At 45.0% G+C, this 22,598-nt stretch overlaps 1 protein-coding gene across 2 annotated transcripts in view; it reads right to left on the bottom strand.

Moving 5' to 3' along the window:
- The window catches only part of EXOC3L4 (exocyst complex component 3 like 4), a 424,048-nt gene that overhangs the window by 218,711 nt on the left and 182,739 nt on the right, over positions 1-22,598 (bottom strand). For both annotated transcript variants that reach the window (XM_086937846.1, XM_086937847.1), the window contains exon 5: positions 8,303-8,431. In XM_086937846.1, the coding sequence (XP_086793972.1) occupies positions 8,303-8,431 (129 nt within the window). The remainder of the gene's footprint in view (positions 1-8,302; positions 8,432-22,598) is intronic.

Below are 22,598 nucleotides of genomic sequence, written 5' to 3'. Positions count from 1 at the left end.
CTCAGTCCCACCCTCTTCAACGTTTACATGAGCCCACTCGCATCCATCGCGCGCCAGCACAACCTCAACATCATCTCTTACGCCGACGACACCCAGTTAATCCTTTCCCTCACCAAAGACCCCAACACCGCCAAAACCAATCTTCACGAAGGCATGAAAGAAGTAGCTGAATGGATGAAACATAGCCGCCTAAAACTCAACTCAGACAAAACGGAGGTGCTCATCCTAGGATCTTCCCCCTCAGCTTCGGACGACTCTTGGTGGCCTTCCGCTCTGGGCACAGCACCCACACCCACAGACCATGCACGTAACCTTGGCTTCATCCTAGACTCCTCTCTCTCGATGTCCAGGCAAGTCAACGCAGTCTCGTCCTCCTGCTTCAACGTACTTCGCGTTCTAAAAAAGATCTTCCGATGGATCCCCCTCAAAACAAGAAAGACTGTCACCCACGCACTGGTCACGAGTCGACTGGATTATGGTAACACACTATACGCCGGAATCGCAGCAAAATTACAGAAAAAACTCCAGCGCATCCAAAACGCGTCAGCGAGACTCATATTAGACATCCCTCGCCAAGATCACATCACCAGACATCTAAAAGACCTCCACTGGCTTCCCGTCAACAAAAGAATTACTTTCCGCCTTCTCACCCATGCACACAAAGCCCTCTACAACCTAGGACCCGAATGCCTCAACACTCGACTGTCCTTCTACAAACCCACCCGCCAACTGAGTTCGTCCAATCAAGCCCTCGCCGCAGTCCTGCGCATCCGAAAATCCACCATGGGTGGCAGATCCTTCTCCTTCCTGGCTGCCAAGACCTGGAACTCACTCCCCACCCACCTGCGCCTTACTCAGAACCACATCTCCTTCAGAAAAGAACTTAAAACCTGGCTATTTGACAAATAATGAACCGCTTCCCCTAGCGCCTTGAGACCCTCTGGGTGAGTAGTGCGCTATACAAATGCCCGAACTTGAACTTGAACTTGTAACAACATTCAACTGCAGCTTAGGTCTTCCTCATCACTACGAATTCAAGAAAGGATTCCAGACCTGGCTGTTCGAATGAGCAGAGCACCACGAAGTAGCAAGCAACTCCAGTGCTTGAAACCCTCATGGGTGACTTTCTTTGCTTCATTAATCTTTTATTTTTTTAAACTTTTTTTATTTTAGGAAAATAAAGAAAAGTGCAGTGGTGGTCACACACAAGGCATACTTTTGGTACATGATGAACATATATGGAGTTCACAGGAATCAAAACAGAAATAGGCAAAGCACAGCAAATCATGGATGTCAGTCTTAATTTCTTCTACATAAGAATTATAAATCAATCAGCTCGTCAATGGGGGCAATTACGGGGGGCTCACGTATTTTTCCCCTGTATTCATTCCAATTGGACCACACCGCTATCCACTTCCTCTGGCATCTCCTGGCTACATTTCTTGAACCATGCTCCAATCCATGTCTTTCTTCCATGCACTGAGGGTTGGAGATGTAGCAGCCCCCCACATCCTTGCAATATTTCTCTTTGCTACTACAAGGCCCAATGTCACCCTCAGTTTGCCCTTTGCTGAGAGGTCCGAGGGTTCCCAGATGTTAAGGAGGCACCTTTTTGCCCCAGAACGCATTCCCCTCCCCATACCTCCCTCATACAGTTGAGCACCCGGGTCCAATAGAACTGTATCTCCCGGCATTCCCATAGTATGTGCAGAAAGGTGCCTACCTCCCCGCACCCCCTGCGACGTAGTCCATCGTCACTCCGCCCCATCAGTACTAGCCTAGTGCCAGAAATGTATACTCTATACAGGATCTTCAGTAGGATCAACCGCAGTTTGGCTGAAATTGCAATTTCCTTAGAGGATGCCAACGCCTCCTGCCATTCTTCGTCGTCAATCTCAAGACCATCTGCTTCCCACTTCCCCCTAAACACTAGAAGTGGGTCCGGGGTATGGTTAATGAGCTTTTTGTATGTGAGCGATATGGCCCTCTCCTGGAGGTGGCCATCAAGTAGTCTGTCTTCGAGTGGAGATGATTCCGGGAGGTGCGTCCCGGGAGGAATATTAGCCTGCAGCGCATGCCTAACCTGCATGTATCGAAAATGTTCCGTCTGGGCTAAGTCATATGTCTGCTGAAGGATGTGAAATGATATCACCCCCTCCGGGCCCCACAGATCTTTGATATGAGATATGCCTATGAGGTCCCACTTTTGAAACCCTTTGGTACGGCTAAGCGTACCTAACTTCTCTGAAGCCCACAGCGGGGTCGCAAGGGTTAGCCTGCCAGCCCAGCCCAGGTTCTTGTGGACTATATGCCATAGCTGAACTGAGTGTTGAGTGGGTCCCGTGAGGCGGTACCGCCCCGGTCTGAATGTCCGGGAGGGCTATCCCCCCGTTGTACCAGCCCAGCTTGAGTTTTTGGAGAGGGATACCTGGCACTCTAGTCCAGAGAAGATCTCTCTGGGTAGCCTCTACAGTGGCAAAATACTTCTGAGGGACTAGGTCAGGGTGATTTTGGAGTGCGTACAAGAACCTTGGCAGCGCCATCATTTTAAATAGCGCCACTTGGCCTAACAGTGACAACGGGAGGTTCCTCCAGGTGGCGGCGTCCCTTTGGAATCGCTGTAGGGGTGGCAATAGATTCCACTTGTACCGCAGGGCCCTGTCCTTAGAGATGAAGATCCCTAGGTATGTGAAGCCCTCGCTAGCTATTTGGATCAGGCAATCATCAGGTATCTGTGGGGGGGCACCATGTAGGACATAGAGAAGGGATTTCCCCCAGTTAATACTGTAGCCGGAGTAGTCTCCGAAACTCCTATAGATATCCAATGCATTTTAAAGGGACTCATGCGGCACCGTAAGGTACAGGAGGATATCGTCTGCGTATAGCGAGATCCTGTCCTCCCATCCGTCGGTCCACCGTATCCCCTTCAAAGAGGGGGTCTGCCTAATCCAGGCTGCCAGCGGTTCTAATGAACGAGCGAAGAGCAGAGGTGAGAGGGGACACCCCTGTCGTGTACCTCTCTCGAGTGCAAAAACCTCTAAGATTTTATTGTTGACCACAACCTGGGATAGGGATTCCGTGTATAGGAGTTCTATCCAGCTAATAAAGCTGGGGCCGAATCCCAGTTTTCGGAGGACGGCCATCATGAATGGCCACTCAAGAGTGTCAAACGCCATTGCTGGGTCCAAGGACACAACCACTGCATCCTCACGCAACATGTGGCAGCATCCCAACACCCCATGGAGACGGCGCAGGTTTAGTGCCATGTTACGATGGGGCATAAAGCCTGATTGGTCCGGATGTACTAGGGCGTGTAGGACTGGCTTGAGCCTATTGGCCAGCACCTTAGCGAGGAGCTTCAGCTCTACATTGAGCAGTGATATCGGTCTATAAGATGCACATGACTCTCTGGGTTTCCCTGCCTTTGGAATAGCAACGGTAGTGGCTATGCGCTGGTCCCTGGGCAGTATACCCTGTTCCCTACTGTCTTCAAACATTTGCTTCAGGTGCGCAGCAAGGCTGTCGGGTTTCAGCTTGTAAAGCTCCACCGGCAGACCATTGGGCCCAAGAGCCTTTCCGGGACGCAGGTCATAAATTACCTTAACTATCTCGTCCAAGGCCAGGGGTGCTTCCATAGTCTCCTCTTCTTCCCCGGAGAGAGTGGGAAGGGTGATGTCGTCCAGGAAGGACGTCGATTCCTCTTCCGTCCTCTCTGATCTCCTAGTATACACCTCTTAAAAGTGTGCTGGAAACTCCTTGACAATTTCGTGGGGTTCCGTGATGACTGTCCCGGCGCCCACCCTAAGGTCAGCCACTACCTTCTGAGCTTGCTGTTTCTTATCTAACCACGCTATAAATTTGCCCGCCTTGTCACCTTGGTCGTATAGTCTACCCTCCCTGTCTCTCGCCAAAGTCTTAGCTGCATCGGTAGCTAAGTCCTTGTATTCGACGGTCTTTAGTTGGAGTTGGTGGATCGCTTCTGGGTTCTCCGCAGTCTGCGTAGTGTCCTCAAGTGTCTGCAGGTCAGTTTCTAAAGTCAACAATTGTGCCTCTCGTTCCTTGCTGCATCCCACAATCGCCGAGAGGGCCTCCGCCCTTATCACTGTCTTGAAGGCCTCCCACAAGACCACCCCCGAATCGACAGTGCCCACGTTTTCTTCAAAATAGTGATCTATCGACTGAGAAAGTTTCTTTTTGGCATCCTCGCCCCTTATGTGCCATGCGGCAACCGGAGCCAAACATCCAACCCTCCAATCGCCAATTGTTATATGCGCCCAGAGAGGGGAGTGATCCTATATACCCTGCGCTAAGTGGGTGACCTCACGGAATGTCACGTCTTGGTGCATTGGTGCTAGGAGATAGTCCAGGCGTGAGAAGGTGTGGTGTAAGCCCGATAAGAAAGTTTATTGTTTTTGTGTCAGGTGTCGGAGGCGCCAGAGGTCAAGAAGTCCGAACGCCTCCATAAGATTGGGAAGCCACCTTTGTGCTACCCCTATATCTCTAGCCGGATGCCTGTCCACTTGCCCGGAGACAACATCGTTGAAGTCTCCCCCCACCAGGAGTAGCCCCTCCGGAAGGGACAAGAGCATCTCCCCCAGATCACGGTATGATTGCGTCTGGAGGCCCAGCGGGATGTATACAGTTACCAAATTGAGTCTGAGACCTTCCCATTTCCCTGAGATAGCCACAAAATGCCCCAGGGGATCTACATCTGTACGGTCAACAACCATAGGAAAGTTGCGGCACAGAAGGATTCCTACGCCTCGGTACCCCGCCGTAAAGCCGGCATGTGCCGTCAACGTGCAACCCCATATGTTTAGTGCCTGACACATGTTGCCCCTCAGGTGGGTCTCTTGCAGCAGAACCGCATCAGGGAGGTGTCTCTTTATAAACTGTAGCACAATACTCCATTTAAGTTTGTCCCCCAACCCATTGCCATTCCAGCTAATTAATTTAAGACTTTTATCCCACTTTGTAGCCATATGAACTGTTTTGCGCCAAGTAGTTCCTGTGATTCTCAACTCTCTGTTCCAGAACCTGTGCCTGACCTCAGTGTGACCTTACCAAACTACCCCCTACCCTCCTCATCCCGCTGCTTTCCCCCCTACTCCCTACCCCCCAAAACCAGAGTCTCTCCCCAACAACAACAAACCCCCCTCCCTGCTTCCTTGTTCCGTAGGCTTTGAACTACCCACATCCCCAAATAGCAGAGCGCCTTTCGCCCGATACCCAACCTGGAACGGGGAACCAACCTCCCCCTCCCGAAAAGCTTGTCCTAAGAGGAGCATGCACCGGCTCCAGTTCCAACCGCCACTAACGCCCACTCCAATTTGCAGAACAGCATACCACCCAGGCGTATAGTCATCAAGGATTAAATCTTGGACATTTCAGGTCGGAGGCTGATCTTAATTAGTCAATGTTTCAGCCCGTCATGGGGTAGCATGTACCACAAAGTCACAGTGAAGAGGGGAACACCACCAATAATCCCTGTCCTCCCGATGCAGGCCACATGTCCCTTCAGGATAGGATAGCTCCCCCCTGCCAGGATCCCCCAAGGAGAAGAACGGGGCCCACTCCCATGCCCTGGACCCCACAATACGTTACAGTTCGCAGAGGTCCATGTCAACAGGTCCATCACCACTAGTGCTCAGCCGCCTCTCAAAGAGTCCCCCAGCGAGGACTGACAGATCTCGACCTCCAGGAGCGTTGACTCTGACTATCCACATCCGACTTTCCAGCCGCTGATTCCGGTGACACAGCCTGATTGTCTCTCCAGCTTTCTCTGTCGCGAAGACTCCCTGTCCAGCCAGTCTTGCACATCCAACTGCGTGGTGAAGAACAGATATTTGCCCCCGGCAAGGACCTTGAGCTTTGCAGGGAAAAACATCATATATTTAATACCTCTTTCCCGTAGTGCTGCCTTCACCCCTGCAAATGAACGCCTCTCTCGCTGCACCTGAAGAGTGAAGTCCGGGAAGAACCGAATTGTGGTGTTTTCGTATTGCAAGTCCCCTGCTTTCCTGGCTGCCTGTAAGATGGGGTCTCTATCCCAGTAATTCAGGATTTTTGCTATTATTGTCCAGGGCGGCGCCCACGGCTTGGGCCTCTGGACAGGTGCACGGTGGGCATGTTCTATAGTGAGAATTTTGGACAGGCGTTTAGGCTTCAGGTGATTTAGGATCAGATCTTCCAGAAAAAGTTCTATGCTAGGCCCCTCTGAATCCTCTGGAACGCCTACCATGCGGATGTTACTCCTGCGGGCCCTTCCTTCCTGGTCCTCGAGCCGCAGGGCCACCTGACGATGCTGGTGCAACAAATCATTGACGAGTTGTTCCAGAGTCTTCGTTGATGTCTGGAGCTCTCGGATCTCAGCTTCGTTTGCCTTGGCCTTCTCTGAGGTTTTACTGAGGTCGGCGCGGAGAAGATTAACCTCGATGGAGACCTTATCAGTTTTTGTCTCCAGGTTAGTGCCCAGCGTCTGTATGGCCACCATGATGGAGGCCAGCGATGGTTCTTTTGGGGCGGTTGGATCTCCTGACGTGCCCTCCGTCTGGGTAGTCCCGATCTGGACTTCATATTTGTCTAGTTTGTTAGACTGCATGGGTGCTGTAACTTTGGGCTTCATGGCTTCGACGCTTTCCCGCAGTCCGCAATTGTTTTATGGTGCGTATAGGCCCGGCTGGGAGAGCCCCTTAGTATCGCCTGTTATACAAGCGGCACACTCCAGGTGTCTCGCACTCACACCAGTAGCTATGGTTTGCGGCACGGCTGCCTGTTATACTGTTCACTTGGGTGCTAAGCGTGATCCTGCACCGCCAGTTCGGACCCCAGACAGTCGCCTTCCACACAGGACTCCCGTTGCTGAGCCACAGTGGTTAGTTCACTCAGGGTAGGCCCAGCGCGCCACCTCTCATGCCGTGTGATGGTTACGTTGGCTATTGGCAGGAATACTCCCTATTGTGAGCGTTTGGCTCCCACAACGTCCCAACCACTGTTTCTGGCCTCTACAAATTCCTCCAAATTCGTGCTGCAGAACAGCCCACAGTTGCCTATAGTGCCGGTATCTGCCATTATATGCGGCCATCGCTGTGCCTGCCTTCAAACCGTGGCACCTCTCTGTCCTCCTGAGGGGGCTGGATGTGCCCCGATGGGTCCTGTGCTGTTTTGGGCCTCCGCCAGGCCCCCGGGCGCCACCTCTTGTGCCTGGCCTTGTCACTCCGCCACTAGCCTTGCCTGAGGGCCATTGGCATCGGCAGTCGTCTGGGCCCACACGTTCCGGGCCACCCTCTCCACACAGACTGAGCCGGTTCATTCACCTGTCCCCGCTGCGGGCGTCAGGTGCCGGTGGCTGTCTCCGGTCCTCCTCAGGAGCCCACACGTGAGCGCCCCTCCGCCAGTATCGCTGCACCCGCAAACCGGGAGTGTGAGCCCCGACAGAGGCCCGGGTGCATGTCGCCTCCTCCGGCCCAGGCCTTCAAGCAGGGGCCTCTTGTAGTGTTCCGGTCCGCCTGCGCCGCTCCAGTGCTGCCAGGTCCCGACAGCAGGATTGTAGCTCGGCGTAGGGGACAGGCCTAGCCACCGGAGTCAGCTCTGCCGGCACCGCTTCTCAACACAGGGCTGCAGCACGGTGAGGAGTGCGGTGGCACACAGATTATGTCCGGATTTTGCTGGGTAAGGGCTTGGCTCCGTGGAGCTCAAGAGTTAGGCGGCCATCTTCACCGGGGCCTGGCCACCAGCTTCATTACTCTTGACTTGATTGATTGACTCAGTGTAAGCCAAAACAAGGCTAAAAAGGACCACAAGGAAAGAACTTTGCAAGCACAAGTAACTTGACCAGCTGCTCTTTGTTCCCTTCCGAGCAAGACAAGAGAAAAGGCACCAACAATGTATATGCACCAAATGCAGTGAAACTCATTCTGCTTCTATGTAGATCTTTAGATGTGTCTCATAGACTTTTTATACGGCTCGTATTTGGTAAGGTATTACTAGAAAGAGAAGAGGCACTGATATGATCTTGCTGGAGCCTCAAACGAATGTAGTTTAGAATTTCTGCTATGGACTTGTTGACTACTTTTCACAACAATGAGGAGTTTGGGCCAACAATAACAATCGGTTAATATTATTATTTAGCACACTTATTGTATACATGGCTATGCATTGATCAATTGAAACAACTGCATCATTCATATGGATTGTGTTATCGCATTTGACAAGATTAAATTGAAATTGAAAAAATAAATTGTATTCCTGTTTATGAATAGAGATAAACTTTACAAAAACATTATACTTGTTCCAAACATACCTCCTGAATGTCAATATACAGCTCTGAAACATAGATGTCATCCAATATTTCTATGTCTGGTTCATTTTCTCTGGACCAATTTTTGTTCTGAATTTGGAAGAAATTCTCCATATATTTCGCAATGGTTGCCTTAATATGCATGAAAGAACAATTAGACTATTGGAAGTTAAAATACAAACCAATCATTTTCTTTTTATTCAGAAGTTACATTTTTACAAGAAGAAACATTAGACGTACTGTATGGCTTTGGTCATTTGACATAATATCAATAGTAATTAGTTCTGTCTGCTATTGACAGTCATCCCCAGTTGATTTCCATTTATTTGCCACTGATACTGCCCTGTCTTCATACCACTGCTTTTTAAAACAAGACCTGCTCTAATGAGCGTTGACGATGCTTGAAGCCTCTGCTCCTTCTCATGGTAGCGGGAAGTCTAAACATGTATTGGCAAAGCCAATAGGTCTCTCCTTTGAGTCCTGTTCATTTTACCAATGGTTTTAAGCCATTCTGTACAGCATCCCCAATGCCATACAGCATGACCAAAGAAAACAAATAAAAAAGGCATTATGACACACCGGCAGTCTAATGTTGTAGGTGTGCCACCACACATAGGTGCATGCCCACGAAACAATGTGCTAATAAACACCACTGGGTATGGGCTCCCAAGCAGCAAGGCTAAGCCACAGCCTTATGTATACAATAGAAAGATGCCAATGCTGCCTAACTCGATTCGCTATCAATTTTTCCTCTAACCTTTGACTGCAACATAAAGTGAGGGGACCTTAATTCCTTGATTCAATCCTGAGTTTTATGTCATTTTACTTCATTTGGATTTTTTTGATCATTTTTTTAAATCAAATTTTGCATTTCAAAAAAACTTTATACATACATTATATACAAAACATTCTGTACAATAAAACATTCCCCTCCAGGCAAACACACTCACTATCACTTGTGAATCACAGTCAAGCACTCTCATACACACTTTCACTCCTACAATTGCTATTTACAAACTTTTTTAGACAAAGCACACTTTTTTTATATATATAGCCACAGATTGTGATTGAAACCTAATTTTGTATTTCCACAAAATTCCATTCATTAGTTGATGTTCTTATGGCATTGAAAAACATAAGGTCTACGCGTTTCGAACTCTTCTTAGTGTTGAGTTCTCGTCAGGACCATACACTCTAGCTTGTGAAACAAAGCAAATGTTGGAGTCCTCGGGCTCACGGCGCGGGACAACCAGGGTTGATAGCGAATCGAGATAGGCAGCATTGGCATCTTTCTATTGTATACACAAAACGATGTGAGCAATTTCTTTTATTTACGGAGCTGCATCAGTAAATAATGAGAAATATAAGTAGAGTGAAAGCATTTTTTTGAAGTGTAGGTGGAGGAGCACTATCAAGGGTGTGGGTGGTCATGAAGGAAGTAACTACTCAAAGGAAGTAGGTGGGGGACAAGGGTGGAAATCGGCTCTCAAAAAGTTTGCAAACACTCACAAACATGTACCTTTGGAATGCACACGCCCGTCCTCAGGGAGAAAATTCACCCACATGTTTGAGGAAATCTTTCTTTTTAACAAGTGTAGATTCAGGTTTGAAGAGTCCCAAAAATCAAGCAACCCTTGTGCTCATAAAATCAACACAGATGCACATATGCTTTGTGAATTTGGTTTCAATGAATAAGCATTTCATTTTAAGTGGCTCAAACCACTATGCTGTAGTGCTCAATTTCAATCTATGCCGTCACCTCATCCTTTGTAACTAGTACTATAGGCACCTTGAATGTGAGGTGCTTATTGCTTAAAGATAACCACCTAGGTCACTCCTTGGTCCCCGCCCTCCTATGCTTTTCAAACAATGTCAGGTATGTACCGCAAATAATTCATAGATAGTTTATCAATGCCTTTCTTTTTTTTCCTTTCTTTTTTTTTCCTTTCTTTCTTTCTTTATTCCTAATCTCCTCACGAATCAAGTGGTCAAATGAACTTCAGACTCCACTGAAAAAGGCAAATATTTCCTAGTGTAAATCAACTTTATATCTTAAAGGTACATGTCAATGTGTATTAAGACATTTCTATCCTGTGGTTGTTGTGTGTGGCAAGGCTTTTCTGGTAATATATATACGTTACATACAAGCCAGGCCTGACTGTATGTCAACATGGGCACGCTAATACATTATTAGGGTATGTTCGTATCAGAATTAGGGCTTAAAAACAGTTTGAAAGGGTAATGCTAACAAATGTGTGCATAATTGCTATGTTTTTATTTCAAAACTCCATTTTTGACAGTATTCACATTAACAAAACAGAGAACGAAGTTTCTAACTCTTGCCGCTGCATGCAGTACTTAAAGGAATATATGACATTACAACACAAACAATTACAATGCATGCTTTTACAATGTGGTTTTTACATCGCAAATACCATTACATCGCATGATTTTACAGCACATGCCATTAATATGCATTTTAAAAAACAACCATAACAATGCATTCCATTACAATGCATACCATTGCAATGCACACTATTACAACGCATAGTACTTTTAGGGCAGCAGTAGGGTAAGTGTTGGATAGTGTAGGTGTCAAAAGTAGTATTCCCAATCAAGGGAGTGCGACAGTAGTGTAAGTGTTGGATAGTGTAGGGGTAAAAATTACTATTCCCACTTCAGTGAGTGCAACAGTAGGGAACGTATTGGATAGTGTAGGGGTAAAAATTACTATTCCCATCTACCCCAAAACCCATACCCACCCAAAAAAACGAAAAAATCTCCATTACTTACCTTATAATGTGTTGTAATCGCATGTGTTGTAATGGTATGCGTTATAATGGCATGCATTCTAGTGACATGCGTCGTAATGGCATGCGTTGTAATGGCATGTGATGTAAAGGCAGTTGCATTGTAACAGTTGCATTGAAAAAGCAGTGCGATGTAATGACTGCGTTGTAATAGATGTTTCCCACTTATAAACGCAAGGCTATCTAACCTTATACAGAATTAGCTTGGAAGGAAGGATATTTGTTATATTTCTCCCTTCCATGCCCTTCTGCATGAGACCACTGATTCTTTACAGAAGTAGCAACACATGTGCTGAGCTGGAGTACCTCCCTCCTCTATCCATAGGTAATCACTGGACACTATGGTATAAAGAGATGCCAGATATTGGAGGGGTCAGACACATGGGCTAGGCACTGAGGGGGACATGAAGAAATATTCTATTGCACAGCTGCAAAGAAAAGTATGATTGAAAACGAACATGGCATGACATGTTGTCAATTAGTTATGTGATATGGCCAAATAATTATATAGGTGAAGATATTCCTAAATAATAGATTGGTATTTTAGGCAAATAGGAAACGGGATGTGTAATAAGAGATGGTTTGGGCTTTCCTTGTGTTAGGAAATGTACATAATATTGTATTTATGATACAACTGACATGCAAGAAACATAACAGACATAGCAAATGTTTTTTACTCACTCACAGTATGGTCCCTGAATCGTATTATTTGACTACACAATCAGAAGAACTGAAACCAGCCTTGCAAGATTGCCATAAGAGAATTTTTAGATTGAACAATTTAGTTACTGCAGGATTATTTCAGTGTAGTTTCAGATGACAAACATATATATATATATATATATATATATATATATATATATATATATATATATATATATATATATAAACTACTAACAATTATTTGAATGAACTTTTGCAACATATAGAGAGGATAGTCTCAATACTCACTGAGGCAATATACAAAGGGAGCTTCAAGAAATCTAAATATGCTTTAGAATGTAATCTTCCTTGGATATGTGATCCCCAGTCAGTGAAAGTAGTCCCATATTAGTTCTTAACAAAAAATGTAAAACTCTTGAGAAGTGACAAGCATTGATGGGATTCCTGAACTTCAGTGAATGTATCTCCCACATTATGAGGAAAGAATAAGACCATCATACCCAGTGAGTACTCATAAGTTCACGGAGAACACTTGGAAGAAGAATCAGAGACTTGCAGAGAGAAATGATTGAGACTGTACATTTGTGAAAAAAAAGATAATACACACAATTGAGTGATTAGGATCATTCCCAGTTAATCATAATGTACTTATCGTTTGTATAATGAAAGAGAGAGTATACCAATTACATATAAATCACATTTATATTCTTCAACAGGCGAGCATTTTGTTCCACTAGAGAAAACACTCACTGCTGTGCAAATCTTTGTGATAAAAGAACAAATCACCATTTTGGAAATTAAAAGTGATAACACTTACACCTTAACTAGAAGCTGCTAATGAAGCAAGAACTTTAAATGACCAAGCGCTACATGGGTGCCGAGTGTAATAGGCTAAAAGTGAGACCAGCTCAGGTGTGCATTTTCAGTATGATCATACACTAAAAACACAGGAATTCTTACAATACCAACAGGTAGTTAAACAGACTCTGTCTGTAAGACTTCTGTAAAAATATCATGATGGTTTTGATACTGATGTCTCAGTACAACCTACTATAGGTATAAAGCTGCAGTAAATCACATATAGGCAACTAAGTTTGAATGGTGATTAGATGCCTTACCATCTACGTTACATGAAGGGTAAACCCAACGGTACTGGGACCTGGGTATTCAATAGTACAAGGAGAAATGGTCCCAGTAGATACTATTAAACAAAAAAAATACTAGCACAATTATTCACATAAAGAAATACTTATACTCAAATGCTGAGAGATTTAGTTTAATCACACCCTCATTTCAACACATATATGCGAAAGCACTTCATTAATAAGTAAACATTGTGCCCGGAAAAGAAGGTGAGGGTATTTGGAAATGTATGTGATTGGTGAGGGATAAAGAAGTGTAAATGGTTCAAAGGGGTTGGTGTAGTCACACAATGCTCAGTTGACGTCCAAAATGCTTATAAACAAGCCTCATAAGATGTTTAAACAATTGCTAGCCATGCCCATACAATCAAACACAGTATGAATAATCTGTTGCTTTATGGATTGGGATTGGAGAAAATGTCGACGTTTCGACCCCTGTTCAATGCAGGTTCATTTAGACCTTATAATTGGGTCTTCCTCAGGACTCAAAATAGTGGGGGTGGAGTGTGGAGGGCCACCTAGGGTAAAAGAAACTTGGTCAGAACTACAAATTTAATGACATGGAAAAGGCTATGGGCCAAAAATGCTCCGAATAATTACCATGGGGGGGCCCTACACAGAGGGCTGTTACATGGAAGTGTCGGGCTCGTGGGCTCTGGGGGAGGAGAGACCATTCTACCCCCACCTGGAACAATAAGGTGAAGTAAGGATAACCCATATGAACAAATAGTGACATATGAGTAGGCGGCCAAAAAGTACCAATATCCTGTGCTGCCAGTACATACAATTATACTTACAGTGCGGAGTAACAGAGTTAAGCGCCCTGACGGTCGGCATTTTCCTTTAGTGCCTGGCCAATAAATAAAATCTGAGGGGACGGAGAGAATATATATTAGAAACTGTATGATGGGGCAAATATGCAACTAGCGCTAAAACATTAAAAAGGGTTAAGAATTAACTGCTTGTTAATGGAAAAACTTAATAGCTGCACGAGGGCACTAAATCTGGGGAAAAAAGAAAAGGAACATCACTTTGCATCCCAAGTTTAAGAATAGTGTAGTTCCTTAAGTGAGCTCCACACCTATGTCCAATTAAGGCGGCCACTGAGCATATAAGCAGATCTCTTGGCGTAGTCATTCCATAGTTCTACCCGGTTGCGGACAGTGGTTTTCGTCCATCAGACCCCCAGCTACAGACTCGGCAAATAGATCTAAGAGGTAAGATTCGGCAAAACGGGAGGCCTTTATCGTTAAACCATTTTTACCTCCTCGTAATCACCTCCTCTCCTCTATTAAATTCTAGAGCTATACCCCCTGATACGGCCGTTATCAGTTTCCAAGACGTGGATTATTAAGGACGTACCCTGCCACACTTTTAAAGGTACTAAACATTTATTAATCGATTCACCTTTTCTAATAGAGCAGGGACAAGTAACCCCTTGCAACTAAGGTTGAATTTTTAATTATTAATATTATGCATATCTCTTTTTATAGAAATAGAGAAGAGTCATACAATTCCCCGACGTAGCGGGTTTTACCGACATACTGCAAGCAACCAAACTTTATAAGGATCATACTGAGGTAAATAGGTACATATTTTTATGTTAGAGCTATCCTGTGCTAACATATCTTTGCCCATCATACAGACTATTTACTGGGGCCCTTTGTCTACACATTTTTTGGCAGTTACTACAGAGGACTAGCAGAAATCATCCAGCCTCAGTGCCAACGTTTGCGGTTTGCCCTCGAGGTCGGAATCATCTTTCTAGCCATACACAGCGACCGTTAGCAAACCGGTAACTATTTAATGCAACATACCAGCACTAGTAGGTTAAGAGTTAGGCAGAACAATACCTAGGTAACTAGCATTCATACCTAAACCGTCATCTATTTCAGACTATAATCTCCACTGTACTGCTCTCAGACGAGGAAGCTTCGGAATATCTTTTTAAATACAAAGATTTGACGGCCAACCATTATGTGAGTAGCCTCCTTGTAGTTACAATTCTATATGCTCTATAACTTCCTGAGCAAACCCTAAATGAGATTCCCTTACTATGTCTTTGAAATAGATAACATCTGCTGAAATGAAAAGAACAAGTTTCAGATAAATAGATCAAACGATTGTTCCAATCTTCTTTATAAATAAATATTGCTGCCATACCTTTTTATCTGCTCATCTTATGCTATATTTTCTTTCCACTTTCTCTATTTACTTATCTATACATGTAAATAGCTCTTTGTTTGATTGTAAATAATGTTTGTCTTTATGGAATGTGAATCGTAGAAAAAGCATAAGCAAGATTCTGACCTGAGTGTCCACTCGAATCATGATAAAAGAAACTCTTTGTGAACAGATAATCAAAACAAAAAAAAATTATTAAAAATGAAATGTATTTGAAAATGAATTTAAAAAAAAAATGACAGTTATAAAACTATATTTAAATGTATAAACCGGCCAATTCATGGGCAAATACAGCTGCTTCTTGTTTATCAATGTATACTATTTTGATACTAAGTTCTTTATTAATATGACCTAGACCTAGGGTTTTAGGGTAATTATGTATACCCTGTATAATAACATAACAGTATGAATTGTCACATGGTTTTTTTTACGTGTTTTTCAGTGTTATTTATTTTGTCCTGTTGCAAATGACGGACTCCTGAAGAAGGCAATAGCCGAAACGCTCGTAGAGTTTCCATCCACCGCTTTGCTAACTTCATCAGCCCACAACTACAACTAAGTCATTTGGGTTTCCCCCTCCTTTTTTTGTTATTTGTGTGTTATAAATTGTATGTTTTTCATTGATTTTTTCATTGTAATGGCTATATGTAATTTTAATCTGGAAACATTAAAAAATGAAGAAAAAAAGATAAATAAATTAAAAACAGTATCCTGATATATAAATCATGTTTGGTCTTTGTTAACAACGTTTACATGTCACAGTAAATAGATATCTAGTTGAACCCCCTAGGGTTTGGCATTTGATTCATTGTATTTCACTACTGCTCCTTTCCCAAAAAAATGTCTGTCAGTCCCTACTGGTAGTGAACATATCTTGAGTAGGGGTCCCCTTATTTTTCAAAATTTAAGAATAGTGAAGTATACACATGGGGGCTAGAGCGAAACAAAAAACTCACCGCTCCTTGGCGGTGCCGTTATTTAAATCTGGCTGCCCGCTGCCTAAGTCTGAAAAACCAAACAAAAATGCCCAAGGGAAAGCTTCAGGTAAAGGAGATCTAATGCGCCAATGAGAAAATAGACAGAAGCCGATTTCCGGATAGAAAAAAACAGCCCCACAGGGTAAGCTCACCTCAAGGTCGGATGCCTGCGATTCGATTGAGAAGGAACTGAAGCCTGGTGTCACAGTCAGCTTTAAAGAGCGAGCGTGTCTGCGTAATCTGTCGCAGACGCTAGATGCTGCTGGTGGCTCACGATTCAGAAAAGGGGGTGGTGATGAACAGAGTGTCTGAATTAAGCAGACCACTCTTACCCAGTCCAAAGATCAGGGCTTGATCCATCACCGTTATTTATCTCACTGCCCCATCCCAGCTCAGAACCTGGCTATATGCAAATCAGTCTGTCCCTGGCCCAGTGCATCATGGGAACAGGGCAGACTAAACTACCAAGCCAATTCTTCACCAGAAAGGAGACAAGCTACCGGGGACCGGTTTCTGGCATTACAGCCGTCTTCGGCCCGGCTTGCTTGAATCCTGATGGAGCAGTGAGAAAAGGACTCATGTCTGAGTATACCCTGCCACACCTATAGTGGCCAAAAACGATTCAGAAAAGGGGGTGGTGATGAACAGAGTGTCTGAATTAAGCAGACCACTCTTACCCAGTCCAAAGATCAGGGCTTGATCCATCACCGTTATTTATCTCACTGCCCCATCCCAGCTCAGAACCTGGCTATATGCAAATCAGTCTGTCCCTGGCCCAGTGCATCATGGGAACAGGGCAGACTAAACTACCAAGCCAATTCTTCACCAGAAAGGAGACAAGCTACCGGGGACCGGTTTCTGGCATTTCAGCCGTCTTCGGCCCGGCTTGCTTGAATCCTGATGGAGCAGTGAGAAAGGGACTCATGTCTGAGTATACCCTGCCACACCTATAGTGGCCAAAAACGATTCAGAAAAGGGGCCCGAGCGCCGGCATAGACAGAGACGATAGACCTCTGTCTATTATGCCTGCTCTACTGTATAGCTACACCCTATTACGGGATGAGACCTGATCAGAATCGGGGTTCCGATTATAACATACATTATAAGTATATTAATGCAAATATCGTCCTGTTCACATAGAGACCCACAATTGGTGTACTTCAAAAGCAAATCTTGCTTAGTCCAATGAAATATTGCAATATACAGACACTACAGGTGCTGACCAGAGGCAAATCACAGGGAAATTAACACATGTATCATCATTGTTATTCCATACTGTTTGCCGCCTTTATGATCCAAACGAAAGGTCAGCTATTAGAAAAAGCAGGATGTAGTTAAAACACTTGACATATTCTGCAATCGGCTGACTGTTGGATTAGCGCTTACAACGGTCACATAAAAAAACCTATTTAAAACTTTTGTTTATTTGTTTTCATAAAGACACATAAAAATCCACATTATACTTATCGGTCTGTAAGGAACAAAGACATATTAAACGTGCTCTACTAAACATTGATGTATCAGGTTTGTTATCCCATGGTTATGCGGTCAAGGGGAACATGAAACATTCTCATATAGTTAAAGGAGGAATACATTAAGACAGAGAACCAGTTGCTTGGTGGAGTGTACATAACTACCATGTAGCAGCTTGGAAATCAAGTGAGGCAGGCTAGGTGGGCATAACAGGCATCCTGTTCATTGAGTCCATTACTGATGGAGTCAAAGCGTGTCATCCATTTACTTTCTCTGAGGGTCAAGATTGATCCAATGTTTCCTCCCCTTGGGCCCAGTGTCACTTTCTCCAGGACAATCCATCCAAGATCCTCGGGTCCATGTCTTGCGTTCTTGAAATGTTCATCCAGGGGTGAACCTTGGACATCACATCTTATTCTACTGCAATGTTGTGGGATACGTGCCTTGATTTTTAGCTGCGTCTGGCCCACATAGATCAGACCACAGGGGCAAGTGATGCAGTAGATCACATTACTGGTGTTACAGTTGGTCAATACATTTAAATCAATGCTGTGCTGTTTGTACACAAAATGCTTGGTCTGTAAAGTCATCTTACATGCCTTGCATTGGCCGCATTTAAAGTGTCCAATTATGGCAGGTAGATTCCAAAGGGATTGTAGCGTTGGTGGTTCTGGACTGTCCAGCAATAAGCGTACGACGTGGTCTCTTATGCTCTTTGCTTTCTTAAACAAATGCATCAGTGGTGTGGTTTGTTCGATATCATCCGATATCAATCCCCAATGCTTGTTTATGATTTTTTCTGATGGTATTGCTCTGGGTACAGTAGGTCGTTACACAGATCATTCTTTGGAGATGGTCGTTTTCTTATCCTGTACAGTAAGTAGCGCTTCCTGAGGGCTGTACTAGGCCCTCTTCTGGGCTTTCTTGATCAAACGTTAAGGGTATGCTCTTTCCAGAATTCTCGAGTTCAGATCATCAGATTCTTTTAAATAATCATCCTTCTTAGAGCAATTCCTGCGATTCGCAGGAATTGACCAACCGGCAGGTTGTCCCTTAGGCCATGGGGGTGATGGCTATTGTATCGTAAAAAGGAAATCCGCTCTGCTGGTTTCCAAAACAAAGTAGTCAATAGTTTGTCGTCTTCATTGTAGATGGTAATGTTGAGGAAGTCAATGCATTTCTTGCCAGATTTCAATGTGAATTGAATGTCTTGGCTCTGCTGGTTAAGCAAGCATGAAATGCAACCAGTTACACTTCCGTGGCTGACCACAACATTAGCACATCGTCTATATAGCGCCTCCACAGTGTGACCTGGTTAAAGTATGGATTGGTCACATCCAGAATGTGCCTGTGTTCGAAGTCGTCCATGAAGATGATGGCTAGGTTAGGTGCAAAGGCAGCCCCATAGTGACACCCTTTGTCTGTAAATAGAAGCTGCCTTGAAAGAAGAAGAAATTCTTCATCATCGCAATGGATAGTAGGTCAATCAGGAAATTGGTTGGGACAGCCACATGAGCTGTGCGTCGGTCAAGTGTTAACCGGATAACTTCAAGGGCTACAGTGTGTGGAATGCTTGTATAAAGTGGTTCAATATCACACGTTACTAGCAATTGTTTCTCGGGGTCAAAGGGAAGTTGATCAACGTTGTTGATGGTCTGGAGTGTATCTCTAAGGTAGGTTTTGGTTGTCTCTGCAATCGATTTCAGGGAGATATCAATATACCTGCAGAGTGGCTCCAGGATTGAGCCACATACGGACACTATGGGTCTCCCTGGTGGGTTTTGCATGTTTTTGTGGATGTTGGGTAGCATATATATTGTAGACAGGCAAGGGTTCTGTTGATTCAGATATTGGAACTCATGTTCGCCCAAGAAACTTTGTTCTTTTCCTTCCTTTGTCAAGGTCAAGATCATTTGAAGGGTCGGTAGGTAATTTCCGGTAACTTACTCCGTTACCTAGTTGGTTAAGGATCTCCAGTTTGTATTGGTCAGTATGCTGTACCACAATTGCTCCGCCTTTATCCGCAGGCTTGATCACTATCCCTTTGTTATTCTTCAGTGTCATGAGGGCTGCACTTTCTCTCCTTATTACATTAATGTTAGTATGTTTATGAACCTCAGGTGCCTTGGACACATCCTTAAGCACAGTGTGTTCATATGCCAGTATCTGATTGGTCATTGAATTAGATGGAGGTACAAACATAGAGGGTACTCGTAATCCTGTCTGTGATGTGCTCGTTGAAGGAGGGCTGTTCCTGAAAAAATATCTTAATCAGATCTTACTTTTCTAGCCTTTTAGCGCTAGTTGCATATTGGCCCCATCATGCAGTTTCTAATCTATACTCTCTCCATCCCCTCGGATTTTATTTATTGGCCAGGCACTTAAGGAAACTGCCGACATTGAGGGAGCTTAACTCTGTTACTCTGCACTGTAAGTATAATTGTGTATACTGGCAGGACAGGATGTTGGTACTTTTTGACCGCCTACTCATATGTCACTATTTTGTCATATGGGTTATCCTTACCTCACCTTATTGTTCCAGGTGCCGGTAGAACGCCCTCTCCTCCCCCCGGAGCCCACGAACCCGACATGTACCAGCCCTCTGTGTAAGGCCCCCCATGATAAATATTCAGAGCTTTTTTGGCCCATAGCCTTTTTCATGTCATTGAATTTGTAGTTCTGACCAAGTTTCTGTTACTCTACGTGCCCCTCCACACTCCACCCCCACTTTTTTGAGTCCTGAGGAAGACCCCATTGTAAGGTCTAAATGAACCTACATTGAACGGGGGTCGAAACGTTGACATTTTCTCCAATCCCAGCCCATAAATCAACAGATTATTCATACTGTCTTTGATTGTATGGGCATGGCTAGCAATTGTTTAAACATCTTAAGAGGTTTGTTTATAAGCATTTTGGACGTCAACCGAGAATTGTGTGACTACACCAGCCCTTTTGAACCATTTACACTACTTTATCCCTCACCAATCACATACTTTTCCCACTACCCTCTCCTTCTTTTCCGGGCACAATGTTTACTTTGCTTTTGCATATATGTGTTGAAATGAGGGTGTGATTAAACAACATCTCTCGGCATTTGTGTATAATTGTGCCAGTATTTTTGTTGTTTAATAGTATCTACTGGGACCATTTCTCCTTGTATTACCCTTTATGTGGCATGCTTCATCATCGGTGTCTATCCACACTATGATATGTTAGTACCACCATGGCAGATTCAACAAAAATTGGGAGCTGCCAATGGTCCTAGAATCATTTTGAATCAGGCCCTGAATGTGAACCAGAATTCTTTCTTTCTTGATTTAATTTATTTAAAGGTTTTATATAGCGCTGGCTAGACCCGGAGGTATCAGATCACTTTAAATAAGTATCAGGTCAAAGTTACAAGTTACATCGATTACAAAGGTTACAATGTTATAAGAGCATGGCGACATAGTTACTTGTAAGGTCGAGATAAACAATAAACACAAATAAGTAGGGGTAAAAGCAGGCAAGAGGAGATTCAGGGGAAGGGGGTAGGAGCAGGGGAAGTAGGCAGATAATGAAGGCGGGAAGGAGGAGGGGAGGGTGAGAGACACCTCATGGAAAGAGGAGGGGAAGGGGACCCAAACTGGTAGATGAGTCAAAGCAACGCCCCAAGTCCAGTAAGCTGTGATCCCCAGGGAAGTGATATAATTTCCCTATCTCTGTTATGAGAGGCTCCCAATGCGCAGTGGACTCTCTTAGAGGGGTCTCTGAGACTCCAAGGCCTTCATACTGGATCCTTCCCCAAAAAGGGGAGAGGGAGTGCTTTGGCAAGGGGTGCCATACCATACCTCAGCTGTAAGTGGCTTCCTGGCACAGTGGACTCTCTCAGCAGGTGCTCTGAGACTCCAGAGTATAAAATTGGATCTTTCCCCAACAAGGAGAGAAGGAGTGCTTAGTCAAAGAGCACAAAGGACAGGGGGCTAGGCAGAGTAGCAGGCAAGGGGAGAGATTGAGGGGAGAGGGGATAAGAGCTAGGGAAGTAGACAAAGAGGGAAAGAGTTCTAAATGGGAACATTTATAATTAATGAGTTATTATATAGCGCTGGGGGGGGGGGAGACCACAACCTATCTCCTCTTTATCTATCTGGTAGCTCCACTGTGCATCAGCCAAATCACTTGTTCTCCACAGTCTAGGGTAAGTTCCACAGGTTCCAAGTCCTGATGTGTAAGCGGGTTATGGGATAGGTTCATGGTCTGGTCAATGTCCAATTGTTGTCTCAGGGAAGTAAAACAATGTGTAGGGGACCACTATGGAAGCCATCTTGGAGTCAGACAGGGGACTGTACTGTACACTGGTGGCCATTCTAACGTCAGGCAGCAGTTAGTTAGTGTCAGTATCCCGGACATCGGCTGCCAGAGAATAATAGTCCAAGTCCTGGAAAGGACACATGGAAAGGGGTGCCCAGCCTACCCTAGCTCTTGTGATCCCAAAGATGCAGTGACAGGACCAAGAAGAAGAAGAAGACAGCTTCCAGTTCAGGCGCCATTTTGGTGTCAGGCAGGGCTCCACGAGGAGTGACCGATCCGGTGTCCATAGGTCAAGGAAGCATGTTGCAGATGCCAAAGCAGCAGTCCATAGAGCAGGAGGCAACAAAGAGCGGTGCTGAGACTTCATACCTCCGCTATGTCCTCAAATCAGGCCAGATGACTTGCGAGGAGGTGAAACAGTCAGCAGCAACGCGGGCATGCAGTAGGACCCTGTCCCACCGGACACCTCACCTCATGTAGGGGCAGGCAACAGTGAGTCGCGAAGGTAGTGAGGGACGAGGAGGTGCAGGCAGCTCCAGTCACTGTTCGGAGCTGTTAGGTCAGACACCCGTTGTCTCTCCACCTAAGATGGCATTCCCCAGGCCTCTGAAAAATGGCAGGGTGCTTTCGGGCGTGCATCGGTATCAGGGGTCACTTTTGTCCAGAGGGGGGGATACAGGGTTCATACACGCAGCCCCACTCCCGATCGACAGGCAGATCGCATGATCCCACACCGGCACCTCGATAGGTACTCCAGCGG

The sequence above is a fragment of the Lissotriton vulgaris genome, chromosome 9 (assembly GCF_964263255.1).
Source record: "Lissotriton vulgaris chromosome 9, aLisVul1.2, whole genome shotgun sequence".
Classification (NCBI taxonomy): domain Eukaryota; kingdom Metazoa; phylum Chordata; class Amphibia; order Caudata; family Salamandridae; genus Lissotriton; species Lissotriton vulgaris.
The sequence above is the reverse complement of the archived record's forward strand: the minus strand, read 5'-3'. Positions and strand labels throughout refer to the sequence as shown.